The sequence below is a fragment of the Brachyhypopomus gauderio genome, chromosome 2 (assembly GCF_052324685.1).
Source record: "Brachyhypopomus gauderio isolate BG-103 chromosome 2, BGAUD_0.2, whole genome shotgun sequence".
Taxonomy (NCBI): domain Eukaryota; kingdom Metazoa; phylum Chordata; class Actinopteri; order Gymnotiformes; family Hypopomidae; genus Brachyhypopomus; species Brachyhypopomus gauderio.
The window spans coordinates 36,093,145-36,113,169 of NC_135212.1; the positions used below are offsets into that span (position 1 = coordinate 36,093,145).

Sequence of the window (20,025 nt, forward strand, 5' to 3'; positions counted from 1 at the left end):
AGCGTGTGCGCGCAAATCCCTCCGTCGTCACGACGCGACGGCAAATCTATCCAAATCCGCGGAAGGGGATCGGATGCTTTAGCCTGTCCTGCGCGTGTGAGGGGTACAAACACCGACTTTCTAAACAAACTTTAGGACCATAACAGATCCGTTCATTCCAGGTTTTCCAAAATGCACCTATAAAGCCCTGACCATGTAAGATTCCCTCTGCGTTTTTCTGGAAGTGATTGCAACCATCGAGGGAAATGTCTGGGGTTTACTGCGCGACGCTCTCCGCACTTGCGGTCTTCTGCTCTGTTTTCCTTCGGACAAGCAGCGTCGGTGCTGTGATCGCGTGGGATGAAGCTGACATCAGCAGGTAAGTGCGCGTCTGGAATCTCACGGGATTTCAAACGTCGTTTATGGCTGAACAGCATTATTGACGTCCAGTCAACTAAGCACGTCCTGTGACTTTGACTAGGCTATAACCCAGCACTGACATCAGACGCACAACCTAGTAATACTCTTCCTAAATCTAGGGTTAGGGTTAGATAAGAGCGCTTTGATCCACCGTCTTGTTATGGATGTCCAAACCTTGCAGCGATTACAATCTACACTTAGCAGCTACAAGCTTCAATTGAAATTCTTTACAAATTCATTTACAAATCTGAGGATACATATTAATCTCCTGAACAGTTTGCACTGAACAAATGCATGTCTCCTGCAGATAGATTGGGCTTAGTTTTTATTTTTAAAGGGTATTAGTGATAAAGACTGATCTTTAAATAATCTACCAAACACTAAAACATCTATTTTTATTAGTACAATTGATTTTGCTGCGTTATTGTTGTAATTACGTTTTTAATGAATTAATACTAATTTTGTTTATCTTGTCCTATCTGAGCATTTGCCTTAGCATAGCAGTCGAACGAACTGGAAACATTCACTTGCAGCTTTAATTAAAAAATACATGAAACATTTATAGTATCACGAATTAATCACTGAAACATTCATAGCAACAATTTGTCCGTCACAATTAACGACGTCGCTGCTCTTTGGAATATACGGACTGATACAGTGTAGTTGCGCTGTAAAAATGGGGGCTGTAGTCGCACCCCGTCGCGTTTTGAGTTAGATTATTTTTATCAAACCAGCTCATCATTACTGTAAAGTTTAACAGCTCTCTCTTCTCTCTCTCTCTCTCTCTCTCTCTCTCTCTCTCTCTCTCTCTCTCTCTCTCTCTCTCTCTCTCTCTCTCTCTCTCTCTCTCTCTCTCTCTCTCCCATGAACTTTATGATAAACTAAAATTTTACATGAAGTAATGTAATATGTTAGCCTATATAAATATGTGTTACACCCCCAATCTTGAACAGATGAGTACAGACATAATACATAAAGACAATAGACAATTTATAAATGTGTATGTTCTGGACTCCTGTATCCATACCCCATAAAATCAATGGAGGTGCATATATATATATATAATGTGTGTGCATGTGTGTGTGTCAGGGAGGAATGTCCAGAAAATAAAATCATAACAGTGGAATACCCTTGTACCAGAACTGGAGGCCAAACCGCCACCTGTCTCAGGTAAGACCCATCCTGCCTAACTTTACCAGTGTGTCCTGTCTCTAACTCTACCAGTGTCTTCTGTCTCTCATTCTCCCAGTGTCTTCTGTCTCTAACTCTACCAGTGTCTTCTGTCTCTCATTCTCCTAGTGTCTTCTGTCTCTAACTCTACCAGTGTCTCCTGTCCCTAATTCTCCCTAAATCTCCTGGTTTGAGAAACAAAGACTTCAGCTGCTGCACACTGTGGCCTGTGTATTGTATGGCTAAAATAAAATAAAATGAAATTATTTGCTATACCTTATCGTCTGAAATATACACCTTATTTTTGATATACCCATCTCGCACCTCATCTTCTGAAAAACACACCTCACACCTCATACTCTGACATACACACCTCACACCTCATCCTATGACAAACACAACTCATACCTCATCTTCTGACAAACATGTTTATTTTACACCTTGTTGGTGTTGTGGACATTTAGCTAACTGCTCTTGGTCCTCCATTTTAATTAAAGTGTGAAAGTGTGAAGGCTTTGAGCTGCAAAATATGCTTTGCTTGCACATCCAAGTGGATTAGGAACAACCTGCATGTTAGCAGTGAAATACATTAGGGAGGGCATGAGACGTGAGATACAGTGTGAGATATAAGAGAGGGTGTGAGACTTAAGAGAGTGTGTGATATGTAAGAAAGGGTGTGAGATGTGAGAGACAGTGTGAGATATAAGAGAGTGTGAGAGGCGTGAGCAACAGTGTGATATATAAGAGAGGGTGTCAGATGTAAGAGAGGGTGTGAGATGTGAGAGAGAGTGTGAGACATGAGAGAGGGTGTGAGATGAGAGAGAGAATGTGAGACGTAAGAAAGGGTGTGAGACCTGAGAGAAGGTGTGAGATGTGAGAGAGGGTGAGAGATGTAAGAGAGGGTGTGAGACGTGAGAGAGGGTGTGAGATGTAAGAGAGGGTGTGAGACGTGAGAGAGGGTGTGAGACGTGAGAGAGGGTGAGAGATATAAGAGAGGGTGTGAGATATAAGAGAAAGTGTGAGACATGAGAGAGGGTGTGAGAGAGGGTGTGAGATGTGAGATGTGAGAGAAGGTGTGAGACATAAGAGAAGCTGTGAGACGTGAGCTCATCCTCTTCCCTCCAAGCGTCTGATTTTGGTATTGTTGTGGGAACGATGGCGCTCTCGCATCAGCTGGTCACAGTCACAAGGACTGACCCTGTTCCAGGAGGTCAGAGGTGGGACTCCCTTAAGCGCACAAAATCATCCACATGTAAGTGCAGATGTTACATCATCCAAGACGTGATTCAGGAGTAGAGATGAAAGCAGGACCACAGCACTCTCTGCTCCCTTCTCCTCTCCCCCTCCTCTCCACCTCCTCTCCACCTCCTCTCCCCCTCATCTCCCCTCATCTCCCCTCTTCTCCCACTCCTCTCCCCCTCCTACCCCTCATCTCCACCTCCTCTCCCCCTCATCTCCCCTCATCTCCCCTCTTCTCCCACTCCTCTCCCCCTCCTACCCCTCATCTCCCCTCCGCTCCCCCTCGTCTCCCCCTCATCTCCCCTCTTCTCCCCTCTTCTCCCACTCCTCTCCCCCTCCTACCCCTCATCTCCCCTCCGCTCCCCCTCGTCTCCCCCTCATCTCCCCTCTTCTCCCCTCTTCTCCCACTCCTCTCCCCCTCCTATCCCTCATCTCCCCTCCGCTCCCCCTCGTCTCCCCCTCATCTCCCCTCCGCTCCCCCTCGTCTCCCCCTCTGCTCCCCCTCGTCTCCCCCTCGTCTCCCCCTCGTCTCCCCCTCCTCCTTGTGTTCCAGCTCAAGTGAGATGTTAGCCAGAGGAAGCCAGTCTGCTTACTGTCAGGCGCAACTCCAGACCACCAGTTACGTCTCCTTCAGTCCGCTCGGGACGCGTGGATGACGGCTTGTGGTCTCATGATCACTTTCTGTCTTTCTTACTCTCCCCTCCCCCACCTCTCTCAAACAGTTAACTGCCATGTATCACCTCATTACCTCACCTTCTTCCAGACTCACTGATAATCACGAGAGATGTCTGAATAAAAAAAAGCCCTGTGAGAGAGTGAGACAGTCAGGGAGGACATGGGGAGATGTTGCGAGCTGTGTCCAGCTCTGTCACCCTGTTGCATGGTCTGTGGGGCCAAGGAAGAACCAGAGACCCATCTCATCCAGTGTGTTATGGGGTTGAGAGCATTTGTAGCCAAGCCAAACACGCATACTTCATATGTTTCTTTATTCTGTGTGTGTGTGTGTGTGTGTGTATGTGTGTGTGTGTGTGTGTGTGTGTGTGTGTGTGTGTGTGTGTGTGTGTGTGTGTGTGTGTGTGTGTGTGTATGTGTTTGTGAGCTCAGCTGTGCTGCCTTTCTGATAATGAGAGAGACAATGTGTATGAGAGAGAGTGAGTAAGAGCAGGAGAGAGAAAGAGAGTAAAAGAGAGAGTGAGAGAGAGAGAGAAAGAGAGAGAGAGAGAGAGAGAGAGAGAGAGAGAGAGAGAGGGAGAAAGAGAGAGGGAGAGAGTTTGGCTTCTTGGATGCCTTTAATGTTTTGTGCACCAAAACCATTTTCAAAGCCAGTGTTTGCATGAGTGTCCTCCATGAGTGTCCTCCATGAGTGTCCTCCATAAGTGTCCTCCATGAGTGTCCTGCATGAGTGTCTTGCATGAGTGTCCTCCATGAGTGTCCTGCATGAGTGTCCTCCATAAGTGTCCTGCATGAGTGTCCTGCATGAGTGTCCTGCATGAGTGTCCTGCATGAGTGTCTTGCATGAGTACACACTTCCACAGAGTCAAAAACACAGCCAACCACAGCACAGAACCTAAAGAATGAAAAAATTATTTTCTGACATCATGACTCTGGTGATAAAGCATTCAGAGAGGAGAGAGGGAGGAGAGAGGGACTTGAAAAAATAGGGAGGGAGAGAGACAAGGAGACAGAGAGAGAGAGGGGGATAGAAAGAGAGAGAGAGAGAGAGAGAAATATACTATATGATATTTTGCATTAATTCATTAAGTTGCACGGTGTGTTTATTTTAATCAGACCGTGCCAGATTCTCTAAAGCTCACAAGAGCAGCTGAATAAAAGTCTCATAATGTGACATGGGAGTTTGTCTTGGCGTGCAGCTCATAGAAAGACTTCTGAGTAACGGCAGTTTCATCTTAAATGTGAGATAATTTACATCAACCACAGGACTCTGATGTAGAGCAGGAGCTTCGAAAACACTCAATAAATAACAATCTGTAGTATGAGAGATTATTTTAACACCGGTCATCACACTGCACATACTTATCTAAAAAAGTTTACAAAAGACTACAAAGATTTTCTAAGTGAAAACATTAACTGAATTTCTCTAAAAGAGTGTTTTAGCTGTGTTTGAGTTGTGAGTCTCTTCTAACGCAGCGCAGAGAAAGACTTCTATTTCTCAGTGGTCTTTCAGTTTAATATAATACCAGCTGTAGCGAGACCAGCAGTTTGATGTCTCGTTCTCGTTGACATCTCATTACCGCTGAGCAGCGTTAGCTGAGGGAGCAGTCCCAACATGATGGCCTCTGTGTTCAGCATGTGTTGAATGGTGCGCTGGCCTGATGGGATTTCCTCTATAATTCACTGCGTCATTTTGTTCTTTGTAGGAGCCGCCTGCCCGTCTAGACGTAGTAGCATAGCAGTTATCCAAACCTTCCAGTCTCCACCGTCTACGTCCTACAGCTCTTCTGACTTAGTGGAACTCCCAAAAAAGCTTGTTTAAGTATTCAAGGTGGACAGATGACAGGCGGATGTGGCCCTGGAGACTCTTACTGTCTCCGTACAGGATAGAAAGCTTTACATTGCCACATCAGTTATTAGGAAGGGTATGTCAGTAGTAAATATTTTGTCCATCTTGCTTGTTGTAAGATCAGACATTTGTGTGTGTGTGTGTGTGTGTGTGTGTGTGTGTGTGTGTGTGTGTGTGTGTGTGTGTGTGTGTGTGTGTGTGTGTGTGTGTGTGTGTGTGTGTCTGTGGCCAGTGGAATTCCCCATTTCTGTCCAGATGGGATGTGGAATGTATAGTAAACCTTTCTCAGCCTCTGATGGCTTAATTTCTCTGAACTGTTGTGCTTAAATTTATTGTCCATCTTTTTTTCGGACACATCAGGGCTGAGGTTACAGTTTCGTGGGTTTGGGGCGGTGATGAAGCAGGTATCTCATTTTGCAGTTCTGGAACAGAGGAGCTCCTCCTCCTTACCCACAGTCCTCTCTCCGGTACCTCCTACCTCCTGCCATCAGCACTGCATGCTGGGAATTTTTGTTGTGTAGAGAGAGGCTGGGAGTCTCAGCACTGCAGGTTTGGGAGTGTGGGGGTGGTATGAAGGCTTTGTGCCTTTGTAATTTGAAGACATTTAAACTTCTACAGTGTCTTTGGTGTCCTCTGACTCCAGGGAGGGTGTAGACAATAACACCCCCCCTCTACCTCCACCACCTCTCTGTTTGTGATCCACGTGGTTTTACTACATTATTTTTTAGCACCCACTTCTTCTGTGGACCCACCCAACCCCCCGCTGCTGTTTCCCACCCTCGTCCCCCAGCATATCCGCATGCTTGTTAAAGGTCGGAGGGAGTGTGAGAATACGTCCGGCGTGCGGGAGGCCTGAGGGAGCCTCAGGAAAAGCCCCCCCTCCCTCTGTGCCGTGAATGATGGTTAATGCAGTTGAAGTGAAGCTGGCTGCCCTCCTCACCAGTGCCTCTTCCTGGCAGGGGGGGTTGCGTAAAAGCGGGAGGCTCTCCTGTTAGGCTCTCCGGACAGGAAGTGGAAACTGTGGAGCTGCCAGCCGCTGATGTCCAGGCGTTTATGTGGGTTTATGGGGTGTCTCACATGGTGGACCGACTCGGGCACCGTGGGTGATGTGCAGAGACTTCTTCATGTGAGAAGCCAGAAGGTGTTGAGTGGACCAGAGAGTGTTCAGAAGTTCCCCAGACCTTTCTCATTCTGGAACTTCTTGTGTTCCATTTCTCTCTCCCTAATTAATGCCATTTGCTCTACTTAGCAGAAGCAGCAATGGTAAACAAACCCCCACTAAGTCTGAACTTGTATTACAGGATCTTCACATTTTACTGATTAGTCATCAGACTGCTTCGGTGTCTTGCCAGCAGATCGGTTGTAACTCACACATCATCACTGGTGGAGCTCTTATTCTTTCGCTGCCAGGGATGTTTCACTCTTAATCTTGAAGTGTCTCTCACATTGCCAGACCTGTCACATCGGCAGACCTGTCGCACCGCTAAACCTGTCGCACTGCCAGACCTGTAGCATTGCCAGACTCCTCACTCCAGCTATTACATCTGTCACTGAGGTGGAGTGCTGTTAGAATCAGCTGAATATGCAATAGTGTTGAGATGAAGACCAGATGTGTGTGTATGTGTGTGTGTGTGTGTGTGTGTGTGTTTGTTGGCTCTTTCATTATTTTGCATTTCAGATCTGCTGTCTGAATGCTGATCTATAATATGTATTTAGGGTCAAACATTTCCTGCATCAGTTCCAGTGGTTTAATTGCATTTGTTATCTAAAGAGAGGATGATATGTAGTAAACATGGTGTGAGGTAGATGATGGTAAATGTGGTGAGTGGTCGATGTTTGGTAAACGTGGTGTGAGGTAGGCGTGTGGTAAATGTTTTGTGAGGTAGATGTTTGGTAAACATGGTGTGATGTAGACGTGTGGTAAATGTTTTGTGAGGTAGGTGTTTGGTAAACATGGTGTGATGTAGACGTGTGGTAAATGTTTTGTGAGGTAGGTGTTTGGTAAACATGGTGTGATGTAGACGTGTGGTAAACGTGGTTAGAGGTAAATATGTGTGGTGTGAATCTTCATTAGCTTTTGAGTGGCATCATGTATGAAGTCATCCTCATTATGAGTAATCAAGGGCACATGCATGTGTGTGTGTGTGTGTGTGTGTGTGTGTGTGTGTGTGTGTGTGTGTGTGACTGAGTTGTCATTAAAGAGTTTAGACGTCTTCTCTCTGGTGATCTGTTATTCATTTGTACACTCCAGTGCTCACACAGAACAAAACACTTACTGGTTCTCCGGACTGTCCATCACTCCCCACGTTGTTCCCACTACTGGGATGCTGTCTTTGATCCAGCCTCCCAGTTCCTTCATTCATCGGTCTCTCTCCATCCATCATGGGTGTCTGTGTGTGAGAGTGTGTTGTGTGTGTTGTGTTTTGATGAGAGCCACATTCCAGTGACAGCAGGATTAACAGGGTCATGACCTTGCCTCGCGGGTTTAACACATCAGTCATGGTCAGAGCTGATGTGAACGGCTCAGCTGCACTGACTTTCATCTTGTGTCTCCATAACCTTGATCAAATGTAACTGTTTTACAGCAGGTAGTGTGTATACAATCCTCATGTGAGTCTGATGTTTTAATCTCCCTGAAACATGAGACATTTTGTAGGTAATTTTTTAAGAAGAAGGACTTAGCAGGGCCTAGTTTGATTTCTAGAGTATGAAATCACATGTAGAAGCTACATCACCAATGGTGAGACTTCCTGTATCCTTTCTGCGAACAGCCAATCACGCTCCACCTGCTCCATCACGCCATGACATCGTGAGAGCTACAGAGATCACCAGGGCTCAGCTACTTCTGCACTTCTCCCACTGTGAACCAGAGATCTTTCAGTTGTGGGCAGTTGCAGATGATCTCAAAACAAAGCGCTTCGAGTAAACGTTTACTTACAAGTGATGATAAAAATTAAGCTCTTATGCTGTAAAAACATCACTACAAATCCCAGAAAACTTTTCTGCAACATTCTAAAAAAACAGAACCATAAAAAAGTAAAACTCTGAAAACTCTGACACATGTAATAAAACTGAAAAAGAAAAATGTATAAAATATATCATTTCATATTCAGTCCACATAAATTACACAGAATTCAATTAAATTTAAATTGTAAATAAATGTAACTTAAATTCAAGGTTAATGTTTTATTCAAGATTTCATATATTAGAACACATTTTGTAGATATGTTATACAGTTTAATCTGAATTTAATCAGAAATTGGATCTGCTGATGTCATGATGAGTTTGTAAAGTACTTCCTGAAATAACAGATCAGCGACAGAGATGAAGATAGAGCAAAACAAAGATGGAATAACTGTCATTACAATGAATACACTGATGGGATGGAGGTATTGATGGATGAATGGATGGTTGGAGGACTGGAGGGATAGAGGGGGTTGTGGCCCTCTTGCCCGTGTGGTGAGAGTCTCTCAGCTTCTTTTTTCCCCTGAGGGTGGGACCTGGAAGAGCACAGACAGACCAAATAAACACAAGGAGGGCCTTCACACACACACACACACACACACACACACACACACACACACACACACACACACACACAAATAGCAATGAGGAAGCAGTGGAGAAGATCCAGGACACAGTCCTTCTCTTGTCCTGGTTTGTTTTCAGGTCGCTGACCTGTGGCTGTGGTTCCTGACACGCTCCACCCCTCACCTCCACCCCTCCAGCTCCACCCCTCACCTCCACATTTCTCTTCTCAATTGTCTACATCTCCTCGGTTGTGCCCCCTCACATCTGTTTCCGCGGTGAACATGTGGGTCACACCGCCACACCTGGGGAGATATAAATGCCTGCTAGAAGACACAGGAGGTCAACAGAGGGTGGACAGAGAGTGGACAGGGGTGTACAGGGGGTGGACAGAGGGTGGACAGGGGTGTACAGGGGGTGGACAGAGGGTGGACCCGTGCATTGCACTGCTTCACAGAGCAGTGGATGAGCACGTGAGTTAGACCAGAGGAAACCACACTGACTGGTAGCCCTCCCAGACCAGCAATGTAGGCCAATAACTAAACCATGTGGTTCTGTTGCCCTGCAGGTCCAGATGTGTGGGGAAACTCAGTTTAGCCTGTTTTTTTGCTGTGATCTTCTTCAGTATCTGTTTCTAATATGTTTAACAGGAAAATTCCCATTTAAACTGACAGAAGTATGAAGATATTTATTCTCATGTGGATGATCTGACAGCCTAAACGTTCAGCTCTGGTCAGTTTCAGTTTTTAAACAGAGGGTCTCATGCGTTTTGTACATTTGAGAGCACGTAGGCCTGTGAGCTCATGTGCAACACCTGGCAACCCAAATTTTGACCTCTGGTCATTTTAAGTTTGTTAGTAGGATAGAGCATCTAATGCATTATGGCAGCCTAACTGTGAATGGAAACATTACTGTGTTTATTCTGTCATATACACACACACACGGGCACACACACATAGGCACACACACACAGGCACACACACACACACACAGACACACACACACACACACACACACACACACACACATATACACACAGAGCACAGCACATTAATAAAAAATATGAAAAAGAAATGCATATGGATATGACTGCACCTTCCAGTTTCTAATGGCTAAATAAATCAAGCCTGCATTACCAGACAACAAAAACAAAGCATAATCACATAATCACCCCACCACCCCCCGGCATGTAAATGTTACCCAAATCTTGGGTCATGCAAATAACTGGACTTTATTTTATGAGCTTTATTAGTGTAGATGATCTATGCCACCTGAAGTTTCTGCTGCCCTGTCCGCTGTACTCTGAGTCCCCCTGTCCTCTGAGTCCCCCTGTCCTCTGAGTCCCCCTGTCCTCTGAGTCCCCCTGTCCTCTGAGTCCCCCTGTCCTCTGAGTCCCCCTGTCCTCTGAGTTCCACTGTCCCCATGTTAGACAAGGACATGTGCATCTGTTTTTCATTAGGTTGTCCTGCTGTAAAGGGAGCCAAAATGCCAGAAAACCCAAATGCACACACACACACACACACACACACACACACACACACACACACACACACACACACACACATGCACGTGCGACTACAAGCACATACACACATGTACATGCACGTACAAACACACGCATGCAAACATTCACAAGCATGCACATTCTGCCTCCTTTCAATGTTAATATTAAGCTATAAAGTGAAATAATTAGAGCCAGATGAAGCAATGTTTTTGAGTAACAATCTTCATTGTTTGAGAGAGAGAGAATAAAACTCATTTGGGAGGAACTTGTGTTAAAAAAACTGCTACATTCACTTGGTAGACACCTTCTTCTTGGAAGACCCTCTTTTACTGTTCTCTCTCTCTCTCTCGCTCTCTCTCTCTCTCTCTCTCTCTCTCTCTCTGCTTTTCCTGTTCCTATGTTCCTATGCAATATGGAAGTTTGTTGATTTGTGCTTTGTCCAGGAAAAATTGGTGTTCCTAGACTATTGTCCCAATTCTAATATATATATATATATATATATATATATATATATATATATATATATATATATATATATATATATATATATATATATATATATATGAATTTATATATATATATATATGAACAAATTGAAAAAATGAATTGATAGTTTTTTTTATGTATTTGTTTTTCATTTTTCTATTTTGTATTTGTATTTTTAGCTATGTAACGTGCAGCTTAAACGCTGAATCATGTGAACGCATCCACCTATCATCAAGTGCATACTCACTTGAATTCATATTGAAAGGCACCGTGTGAAGAAAACAGGTTTGCTAAGTTTGGTAAACAACTTTTTTCAGCATATCAGTCAGGTCCAAATGAATCATCTGCTGAACCCCAGTTTGGCTCAGTTAGCTTGGGTGAAATAGAGGAACCTTGCACAAAGATGCATCTCAACCAGTTTCCACATGAAGCAGTAGTGATGGTCCATTATTTCTTTCTTTCCTCTCAAGCCGTGTCCAGCCCAGCCATACGGCTGCGTCAGAGAGCACAAGCCAAAATCAGTTTGTTGTTGTCGGCTGTAAAAACAATGGCTCCGTCTAAAATTCCGTACTTCCCTCATATACAGTACGCCAAAGCAGTACGCGATAAAAGGTAGTATGTCCAAATACATAGTATGCATTAAACACTAAGTGAAAAGTACCCAGATGGCTTATTGAATCAGGAGCCATTTGAACGTATGCAATGGCAGCACACTGTCCTATCCCATGATTCAGCTGGAGCATTTAACTGTGATCGTGTGACGTCATGTCATATGACATAAGTAACATGGTGGACGTACTATGTCCAAAGTCGTATGCATACTGCCCAGTCGCCTACTGAAAGAACACACTGCTTTAACGGTTGAGCAGGACGTACTGCATTGAAATCTAGTGCCTACTGCTTAAGTACATTTCGGATTGAGCCATACCTTAAACACATTATTTTGATAGAAAATGCAGCAATGTCTATGATATGAGTATGTCATCAGAAATCTATTTTAAAAAATTTTTTATTTAAACTTTATTTTACCAGGGAAAAAATCCCATTAAGATTAAGAACCTCTTTTCCAAGGGAGCCCTGTCCAAGATGTAACAACAGCAATACAGTTACAACCAACAAATAAAATTACAAAATATAGCCGCAAGCGGCGATTGGCGGGTTCACACACAAATAGGCATATTTTGGCCTCAATAGGCAAAAGGAAGCCCAAAAGGTCCTTTAGACCTAAAAGTGAAAAGAAGCTGTTTGGGTTTGGCCAGTGTGTGCTCTACAGATAGTGTGTGATGACATCTGCGTGTGTCAGAAAGGGAGACACAGAAATAGCACATCTGGCTAGGGCTGCATCTATGTGAACAGTATAGGAAGGCCTGAATGTGTCTATACATGATTGGGCCTGTATATTACAGAGAGAGAGAGATTGAGGGTGCCAGAGACTATGCTTTGTTAATTCACTCCTTGCACACCTTGCACACCTAACATGACTGCCCGTGTATTCAAAATATGAATGTAGTCTGCAAAGCCTGCCATAACATGACTGACATGACTGGCATGACTGACATAACTGATATGACTGGCATGACTGAAATGACATCACTGGCATGATGAACAAAAGTAATATGACTGATATGACTGACATAACTGGAATGAGTGACATGACTGGCATCACTGTAATGACATGACTGATAAGACTGACATGACTTATGTCTGACATGACTGGACTGACATGACTGATATGACTGGACTGAAATGACTGACATGACTGGACTGACATGACTGTTATGACTGGACAGATATGCATACAAACTATACATACATTTAGGTAGAAGTGTGTGTGTGTGTGTGGTAGTGTATGTACTCAAACTATGACAACATATACTAATACATACATACATAAGTATACTTAGGGCACAGAGATGGGAGGGGGAATGTGGGTGAGAGTGTGAGAGAGACTGAGAGTGTGAGTTTCAGCTTGCGTGCGTGTGAGAAGGAGAAGGTGACAGAGGGACTTTACATGCATTTTTATGCATTGTATATAATGCTGCACTGTAGAGCCATACGATAACCGATTTAGATGAAACTTGACAAATTTGTTCAGGATGGGATTCTGAATGGGCTTGTGCATTTTGGTCAGAATTGGATAAAATATGAAAGAGCTTTAAGAATATGAATATTATATGTATTGACGCTGTCCATTAAAAAAATATTTAGCAGGTATAAGTGTCCTCAAATCCAAAATCTTTGGATTGTTTTTTGATTTCACACTCTGTAGAGTATTATAAGACTTTGCTTGACATGATAGTATGAAAATCCTAGGAGCAGTATGAAAAGTGATGATTTCAAACTATTATTAACTGTAAATAAACTGCATTTTTTAATAGGACATGTAATGGGAAAGTTGTTCGCACTACTGCAAGGAATCAAAAGAGTCCAATTGCATGTTCCCAAGTGGAATTATGTAGGGGATATACTCGCTTTTTTTGCAATAGCGCCCCCCAGTGGCCAATCGACACCCGGCTGGATTATGTCATAGGGGGCGTGCACTTGTACACACCCAAGAGGTTTTGTGCAGATCGACCAATGGTAAGCCTGTCAAACGCGTGCCAATCACTGATTGGCCGATTACGTCAGCCATTTTGGAAGTATGGCATGTCTGCTTTAGGACCTGGTTCCCAGAGGCCCATAGATGATGTCTGCCAAGTTTCATGTGGATCGGCCAATCTGAGTGCATGGGGCAAATTTTTGCATGTTATAGCGCCCCCTAGCAGGTGAGGTATGGCAACCTCTGCGAGCTGCCCCAGACCCTCACAGGGAAGCTGTCTGTGAAGTGCCATCTCATTACATGCAAGTTTTCTTAAGTTAGAGCTCCATATGTGCAAAATTTACTATTGAATTTACGCCACCTCATTTGATTGGCTTATACTGACTAGGTAGTGAAGAAATTAGCATTTTTGTTGGATACATTTTAAAGTTCAGACTCTTCTGAACGTTTTGATACCACATATGTGCATGTATGTGAAAAATCCAGGGACTAGTTCGCGCTCAAAGATGTGTGTGATTTTGCACATTATGCAAATTAACTCGAAATCTAAGTGGGCGGAGCTTAATGGTTGTATATTAATTGTCCTATTGAATTTAGTCAAGGAATGTATAGGAACTGGAATTTTGGTTCTAGGACCTACGGTGTAGGAGATATGGACAAAAAGTCAATGTGGTCTGCTATAGCGCCACCATCAGGCCAATTTGGGTCCCTGTATGGGAATCTGGTCCTTGGAGTTAACTGAACCTTTTTGCCAAGTTTGGGGTTTCTAGGCATTACGGTCTAGGCTGCACAATGTGTTTTAGGTCAAAAAATGGGACAAAGAATAAGAAAAAATATAGCCGCAAGCGGCGATTGGCGGGTTCACACACAAATAGGCATATTTTGGCCTCAATAGGCAAAAGGAAGGCCAAAAGGTCCTTTAGACCTAAAAGTGAAAAGAAGCTGTTTGGGTTTGGCCAGTGTGTGCTCTACAGATAGTGTGTGATGACATCTGCGTGTCTCAGAAAGGGAGACACAGAAATAGCACATCTGGCTAGGGCTGCATCTATGTGAACAATATAGGAAGGCCTGCATGTGTCCATACATGATTGGGCCTGTATATCACCAACAGAGAGAGATTGAGGGAGCCAGAGACTATGCTTTGTTAATTCACTCCTTGCACACCTTGCACGCCTAACATGACTGCCCGTGTATTCAAAGTATGAATGTAGTCTGCAAAGCCTGCCATAACATGACTGACATGACTGGCATGACTGACATAACTGATATGACTGAAATGACATGACTGGCATGATGAACAAAAGTAACATGACTGATATGACTGACATAACTGGAATGAGTGACATGACATGACTGATATGACTGACTTGACTTATGTCTGACATGACTGGACTGACATGACTGATATGACTGGACTGACATGACTGACATGACTGGACTGACATGACTGTTATGACTGGACAAATATGCATACAAACTATACATACATTTAGGTAGAAGTGTGTGTGTGTGTGTGTGTGTGTGTGGTAGTGTATGTACTCAAACTATGACAACATATACTAATACATACATACATAAGTATACATAGAAACTATACATACAGTTGTGATCAAATTTATTCAACCCCCAATGCTGCGAAGGGTTTTATGGAATTCAGTGCACATTTGTAATTGTGTTCATAATGAAATCTTACAAGGACTTGTTAAAGAACTAAATGCAACTAAGATAGCATCAATTTTTTTTGTCATAAAGTATTAAATGGCCTTTTTGTGATTTCTTCATTGACACAATTATTCAACCCCTTTACGACTACCACTCCTAAGAACAGAGGTTCATTCCAGTGTTTTCTATCAGGTATTGAAAACATCTGTGGATGTCAACGAGCAGCAATCAAGCATGATAAGCACCAATTAGGCAGATTTAAAAGGACTATGATACTCAGCTCCTTCTAGACATCTACTGGTGTGTTTCCAAGCATGGTGAAGGCAAGAGAATGGTCCCAGAAGACAAGAGAAGAGGTTATTGCTCTTCACAAGAATGGCAATGGATATAAAAAGATTGCGAAGTTGTTAAATATTCCAAGAGACACTATCGGAAGTATCATTCGCAAGTTCAAGTTAAAGGGCACAGTGGAAACGTTACCTGGTCGTGGCAGAAAGAAGATCCTGACCGCGACTGCTGTGCGCTACCTGAAGCGTAATGTGGAGAAAAATCCCCGCGTGACTGCTAAGGAACTGAAAAAAGACCTGTCAGATGTGGGCACTGAAGTTTCAGCTCAGACAATAAGGCACGCACTGCATAACGAAGACCTCCATGCCAGAACGCCCAGACGCACCCCCTTGCTGACTCCAAAGAACAAGAAAAGTCGACTGCAGTATGCCAAAAGTCATGTGGACAAGCCACAAAGGTTTTGGAACAGGTTTTGGAAACTAAATTAGAACTGTTTGGGACAATGGACCAGCGCTATGTTTGGAGAAGGAAGAACCAGGCTTATGAACAAAAGAACACCTTGCCTACTGTGAAGCATGGCGGGGGGTCAATTATGCTTTGGGGCTGTTTTGCTTCTAATGGTACAGGAAAGCTTCAACGTGTGCAGGGTACCATGAATTCCCTTCAGTACCAGGAGATCTTGGAGGAAAATGTGATGGAGTCAGTCACAAACCTGCGGCTTGGGAGATGTTGGACCTTCCAACAGGACAATGATCCGAAGCACACATCCAAGTCCACTAGAGCATGGTTGAACATGAAAGGCTGGAACATTCTAGAGTGGCCATCGCAATCACCAGACTTAAATCCAATTGAGAACCTCTGGTGGGACCTAAAGAAGGCAGTTGCAGTGCGCAAGCCTAAGAATGTGACTGAACTGGAGGCTTTTGCCCATGAAGAATGGGCTAAGATACCCATAGGTCGCTGCAAGACACTTGTGTCAAGCTATGCTTCACGCTTGAAAGCTGTCATAACTGGAAAAGGATGTTGTACTAAGTACTAAAAAATAATGTCACTAGGGGGTTGAATAAAACTGATAATGATGTGAGCACAGTAAAGACATTTGTGGTTATTCCATCATAAATATTATGTTATGTTTGTCTAATTTATAAGTGCCTCTTTGATATAACTGTAAATAAGATGACTGAAATGATCAAAATCAATGTCAAACTGGCCAAAACACTTTATTTCAGTGGGGGTTGAATAAATTTGATCACAACTGTACATATAGGTATAAAGGTGTGTGTGTCTGTGTGTTTGTGTGAGAGAGAGACAAAAAAGAAGCCAAATATCAGTTTGTATGAGCATGTGTTAGTCACTAAGATATGGGTGGGTATGGCTAGGGAAGTGTCATTGTGAATGCTATAGGAAGGCCTGCTTGCGCCTGTATGTGTGTGTGCCTGGTTAATAGACACAGAGAGATCTAGGTAGCCAGAGCAATGTTTACTTAGGGCACAGAGATGGGAGGGGGAATGTGGGTGAGAGTGTGAGAGAGACTGAGAGTGTGAGTTTCAGGCTGCGTGCGTGTGAGAAGGAGAAGGTGACAGAGGGACTTTACATGCATTTTTATGCATTGTATATAATACTGCACTGTAGAGCCATACGATAACCGATTTAGATGAAACTTGACAAATTTGTTCAGGATGGGATTCTTAATGGGCTTGTGCATTTTGGTCAGAATTGGATAAAATATGAAAGAGCTTTAAGAATATGAATATTATATGTATCGATGCTGTCCATTAAAAAAATATTTAGCAGGTATAAGTGTCCTCAAATCCAAAATCTTTGGATTGTTTTTTGATTTCACACTCTGTAGAGTATTATAAGACTTTGCTTGACATGATAGTATGAAAATCCTAGGAGCAGTATGAAAAGTGATGATTTCAAACTGTTATTAACTGTAAATAAACTGTGCATTTTTTAATAGGACTTGTAATGGGAAAGTTGTTCGCACTACTGCAAGGAATCAAAAGAGTCCAATTGCATGTTCCCAAGTGGAATTATGTAGGGGATACACTTGCTTTTTTTGCAATAGCGCCCCCCAGTGGCCAATCGACACCCGGCTGGATTATGTCATAGGGGGCGTGCACTTGTCCACACCCAAGAGGTTTCGTGCAGATCGACCAATGGAAAGCCTGTCAAACGCGTGCCGATCACTGATTGGCCGATTACGTCAGCCATTTTGGAAGTATGGCATGTCTGCTTTAGGACCTGGTTCCCAGAGGCCCATAGATGATGTCTGTCAAGTTTCATGTGGATCGGCCAATCTGAGTGCATGGGGCAAATTTTTGCATGTTATAGCGCCCCCTAGCAGGTGAGGTATGGCAACCTCTGCGAGCTGCCCCAGACCCTCACACGGAAGCTGTCTGTGAAGTGCCATCTCATTACATGCAAGTTTTCTTAAGTTAGAGCTCCATATGCGCAAAATTTACTATTGAATTTACGCCCCCTCATTTGATTGGCTTATACTGACTAGGTAGTGAAGAAATTAGCATTTTTGTTGGATACATTTTAAAGTTCAGACTCTTCTGAACGTTTTGATACCACATATGTGCATGTCTGTGAAAAATCCAGGGACTAGTTCGCGCTCAAAGATGTGTGTGATTTTGCACATTATGCAAATTAACTCGAAATCTAAGTGGGCGGAGCTTAATGGTTGTATATTAATTGTCCTATTGAATTTAGTCAAGGAATGCATAGGAACTGGAATTTTGGTTCTAGGACCTACGGTGTAGGAGATATGGACAAAAAGTCAATATGGTCTGCTATAGCGCCACCATCAGGCCAATTTGGGTCCCTGTATGGGAATCTGGTCCTTGGAGTTAACTGAACCTTTTTGCCAAGATTGGGTTTTCTAGGCATTACGGTCTAGGCTGCACGATGCATTTTATGTCAAAAAATGGGCAAAAGAATAAGAAGAAAAATAAGAAAAATACCAGCAATTACAATAGGGTTCCCACACTGTGTGTGTGAACCCTAATAAGAAAAATACCAGCAATTACAATAGGGTTCCCACACTATGTGTGTGTGAACCCTAATAAATTAACTAAAACAGGTGCATGTGAGGGAGGCTGTCTCAACTGCTCTCAGTCTGGCTTTAAAGTATTTTAATGTGATCAGTTCTGTAATTTTCCAATCCTTTTGCAAAGTGTTCCATGAAGAAGGGGCAGAGAAGGTGAAGGACCTTTTTCCAATTTCGGTGCGGACATAGGGAATAGAGAGTAGCAAATGTTCATTGGAACGCAGATCATAGGCATCAACACTTCTCTGTGTGATTAAGGTACAGATATACGAGGGTAGTAATCCAAGCATGGCCTTATAAATAAAAGTGTACCTAAACATGAATACAGTGAAGAGAGTGCACTAGAATAATTTGAAAAGCCTTTAAGAGACTAAACATATCACATCTAAAGTCAGTGTAGACGCAGACAATGATTCCTGGGGATCTGCAGGGTCACTGTGCAACTCAGTTCCCTTGGAGATTATTTTTCCTTCACGCTTCTGTTGGAAATTTACAAGAGAAACTGTTGAGCAGTGGAGCAGAAACACAGGCAGCTTTTGGCCACAGTTATCCTGGTGTGCTGGATCTCAAAAACAGCCACAAACAGAAAACTCATGGACGCGCTTAGCGCTCCTTCCACGGCCTGGACGGAGTGTCCTCCACGTCTCTCCACTGCCACCAGAGACACTGCCATACCCGCCTCACTGCCACCAGAGACACTGCCATACCCGCCTCGCTGCCACCAGAGACACTGCCATACCCGCCTCGCTGCCACCAGAGACACTGCCATACCCGCCTCGCTGCCACCAGAGACACTGCCATACCCGCCTCGCTGCCACCAGAGACACTGCCATACCCGCCTCGCTGCCACCAGAAACACTGCCATACCCGCCTCGCTGCCACCGGAGACACTGCCATACCCGCCTCGCTGCCACCAGAAACACTGCCATACCCGCCTCGCTGCCACCAGAAACACTGCCATACCCGCCTCGCTGCCACCAGAGACACTGCCATACCCGCCTCGCTGCTTCTGCAGGGAACTCACCTACTGGTTGTTGACGGTGATGTGTTACTATTTGCCTGAGCCAAGACTAAAATCTTATGATAATATTAAACCAGGCAGAATTAATATTCTAAAAGATCTGTCCTGACCACCGTACACCAAATGATCGTGATGACAGGAGCATGTCCCAACTAGCAAGACTCTCAGGATTTTATTAATTTATTTTGACAATGGAAATTTGTCTGCAACTATGAAAAGGGGTGAAAAGTCTTTTCATGTATGGCAAGCATATATGTATTTCATCGGCTAACATTTTGCTTGCTTGTCATTTTCAACTTTAAAAATATGGGGTATTTTTATGCATAATATACAGTAGCCTATATCATACATAGTCTGAATATAACTTGCAATATTTACATTTTATTTAAATAATACACGTAAAATTATTTGTGATGTGAAACATGGTCTGAAAAATCTACCAAAGTGTATAAAGATAAATTTTGAGTGTGGAATCTTTAAATGGAAAATGTTTAGGAATCCTATTTTCTCTCTCTCTCTCTCATTTAGTCGTGATGAGGTGTGAGTTGCTTCCAGTCACATACAGATGTCATATTTACCCGTGCAAATGAGACATTGTAATGAAGGAGTA

The 20,025-nt window shown here is 43.5% G+C and overlaps 1 protein-coding gene and 1 long non-coding RNA gene across 3 annotated transcripts in view; one reads left to right on the plus strand and one right to left on the minus strand.

The window, feature by feature from the left end:
• Positions 1-16: 16 nt before the first annotated feature.
• Positions 17-20,025, plus strand: part of LOC143501614 (collagen and calcium-binding EGF domain-containing protein 1-like) — a 26,537-nt gene continuing 6,528 nt past the window's right edge. For both annotated transcript variants that reach the window (XM_076995019.1, XM_076995020.1), the window contains exons 1-2: positions 17-358; positions 1,489-1,569. In XM_076995019.1, coding sequence (XP_076851134.1) covers positions 246-358; positions 1,489-1,569 — 194 coding nt within the window. In that variant the 5' untranslated portion in view covers positions 17-245. The remainder of the gene's footprint in view (positions 359-1,488; positions 1,570-20,025) is intronic.
• LOC143501640 (uncharacterized) overlaps positions 8,609-20,025 on the minus strand; it is a 23,959-nt gene continuing 12,542 nt past the window's right edge. The window contains exons 3-4 of the long non-coding RNA XR_013126979.1: positions 9,071-9,162; positions 8,609-8,829 (exon numbers count right to left, since the gene is read on the minus strand). This is a non-coding gene — a long non-coding RNA (uncharacterized LOC143501640). The remainder of the gene's footprint in view (positions 8,830-9,070; positions 9,163-20,025) is intronic.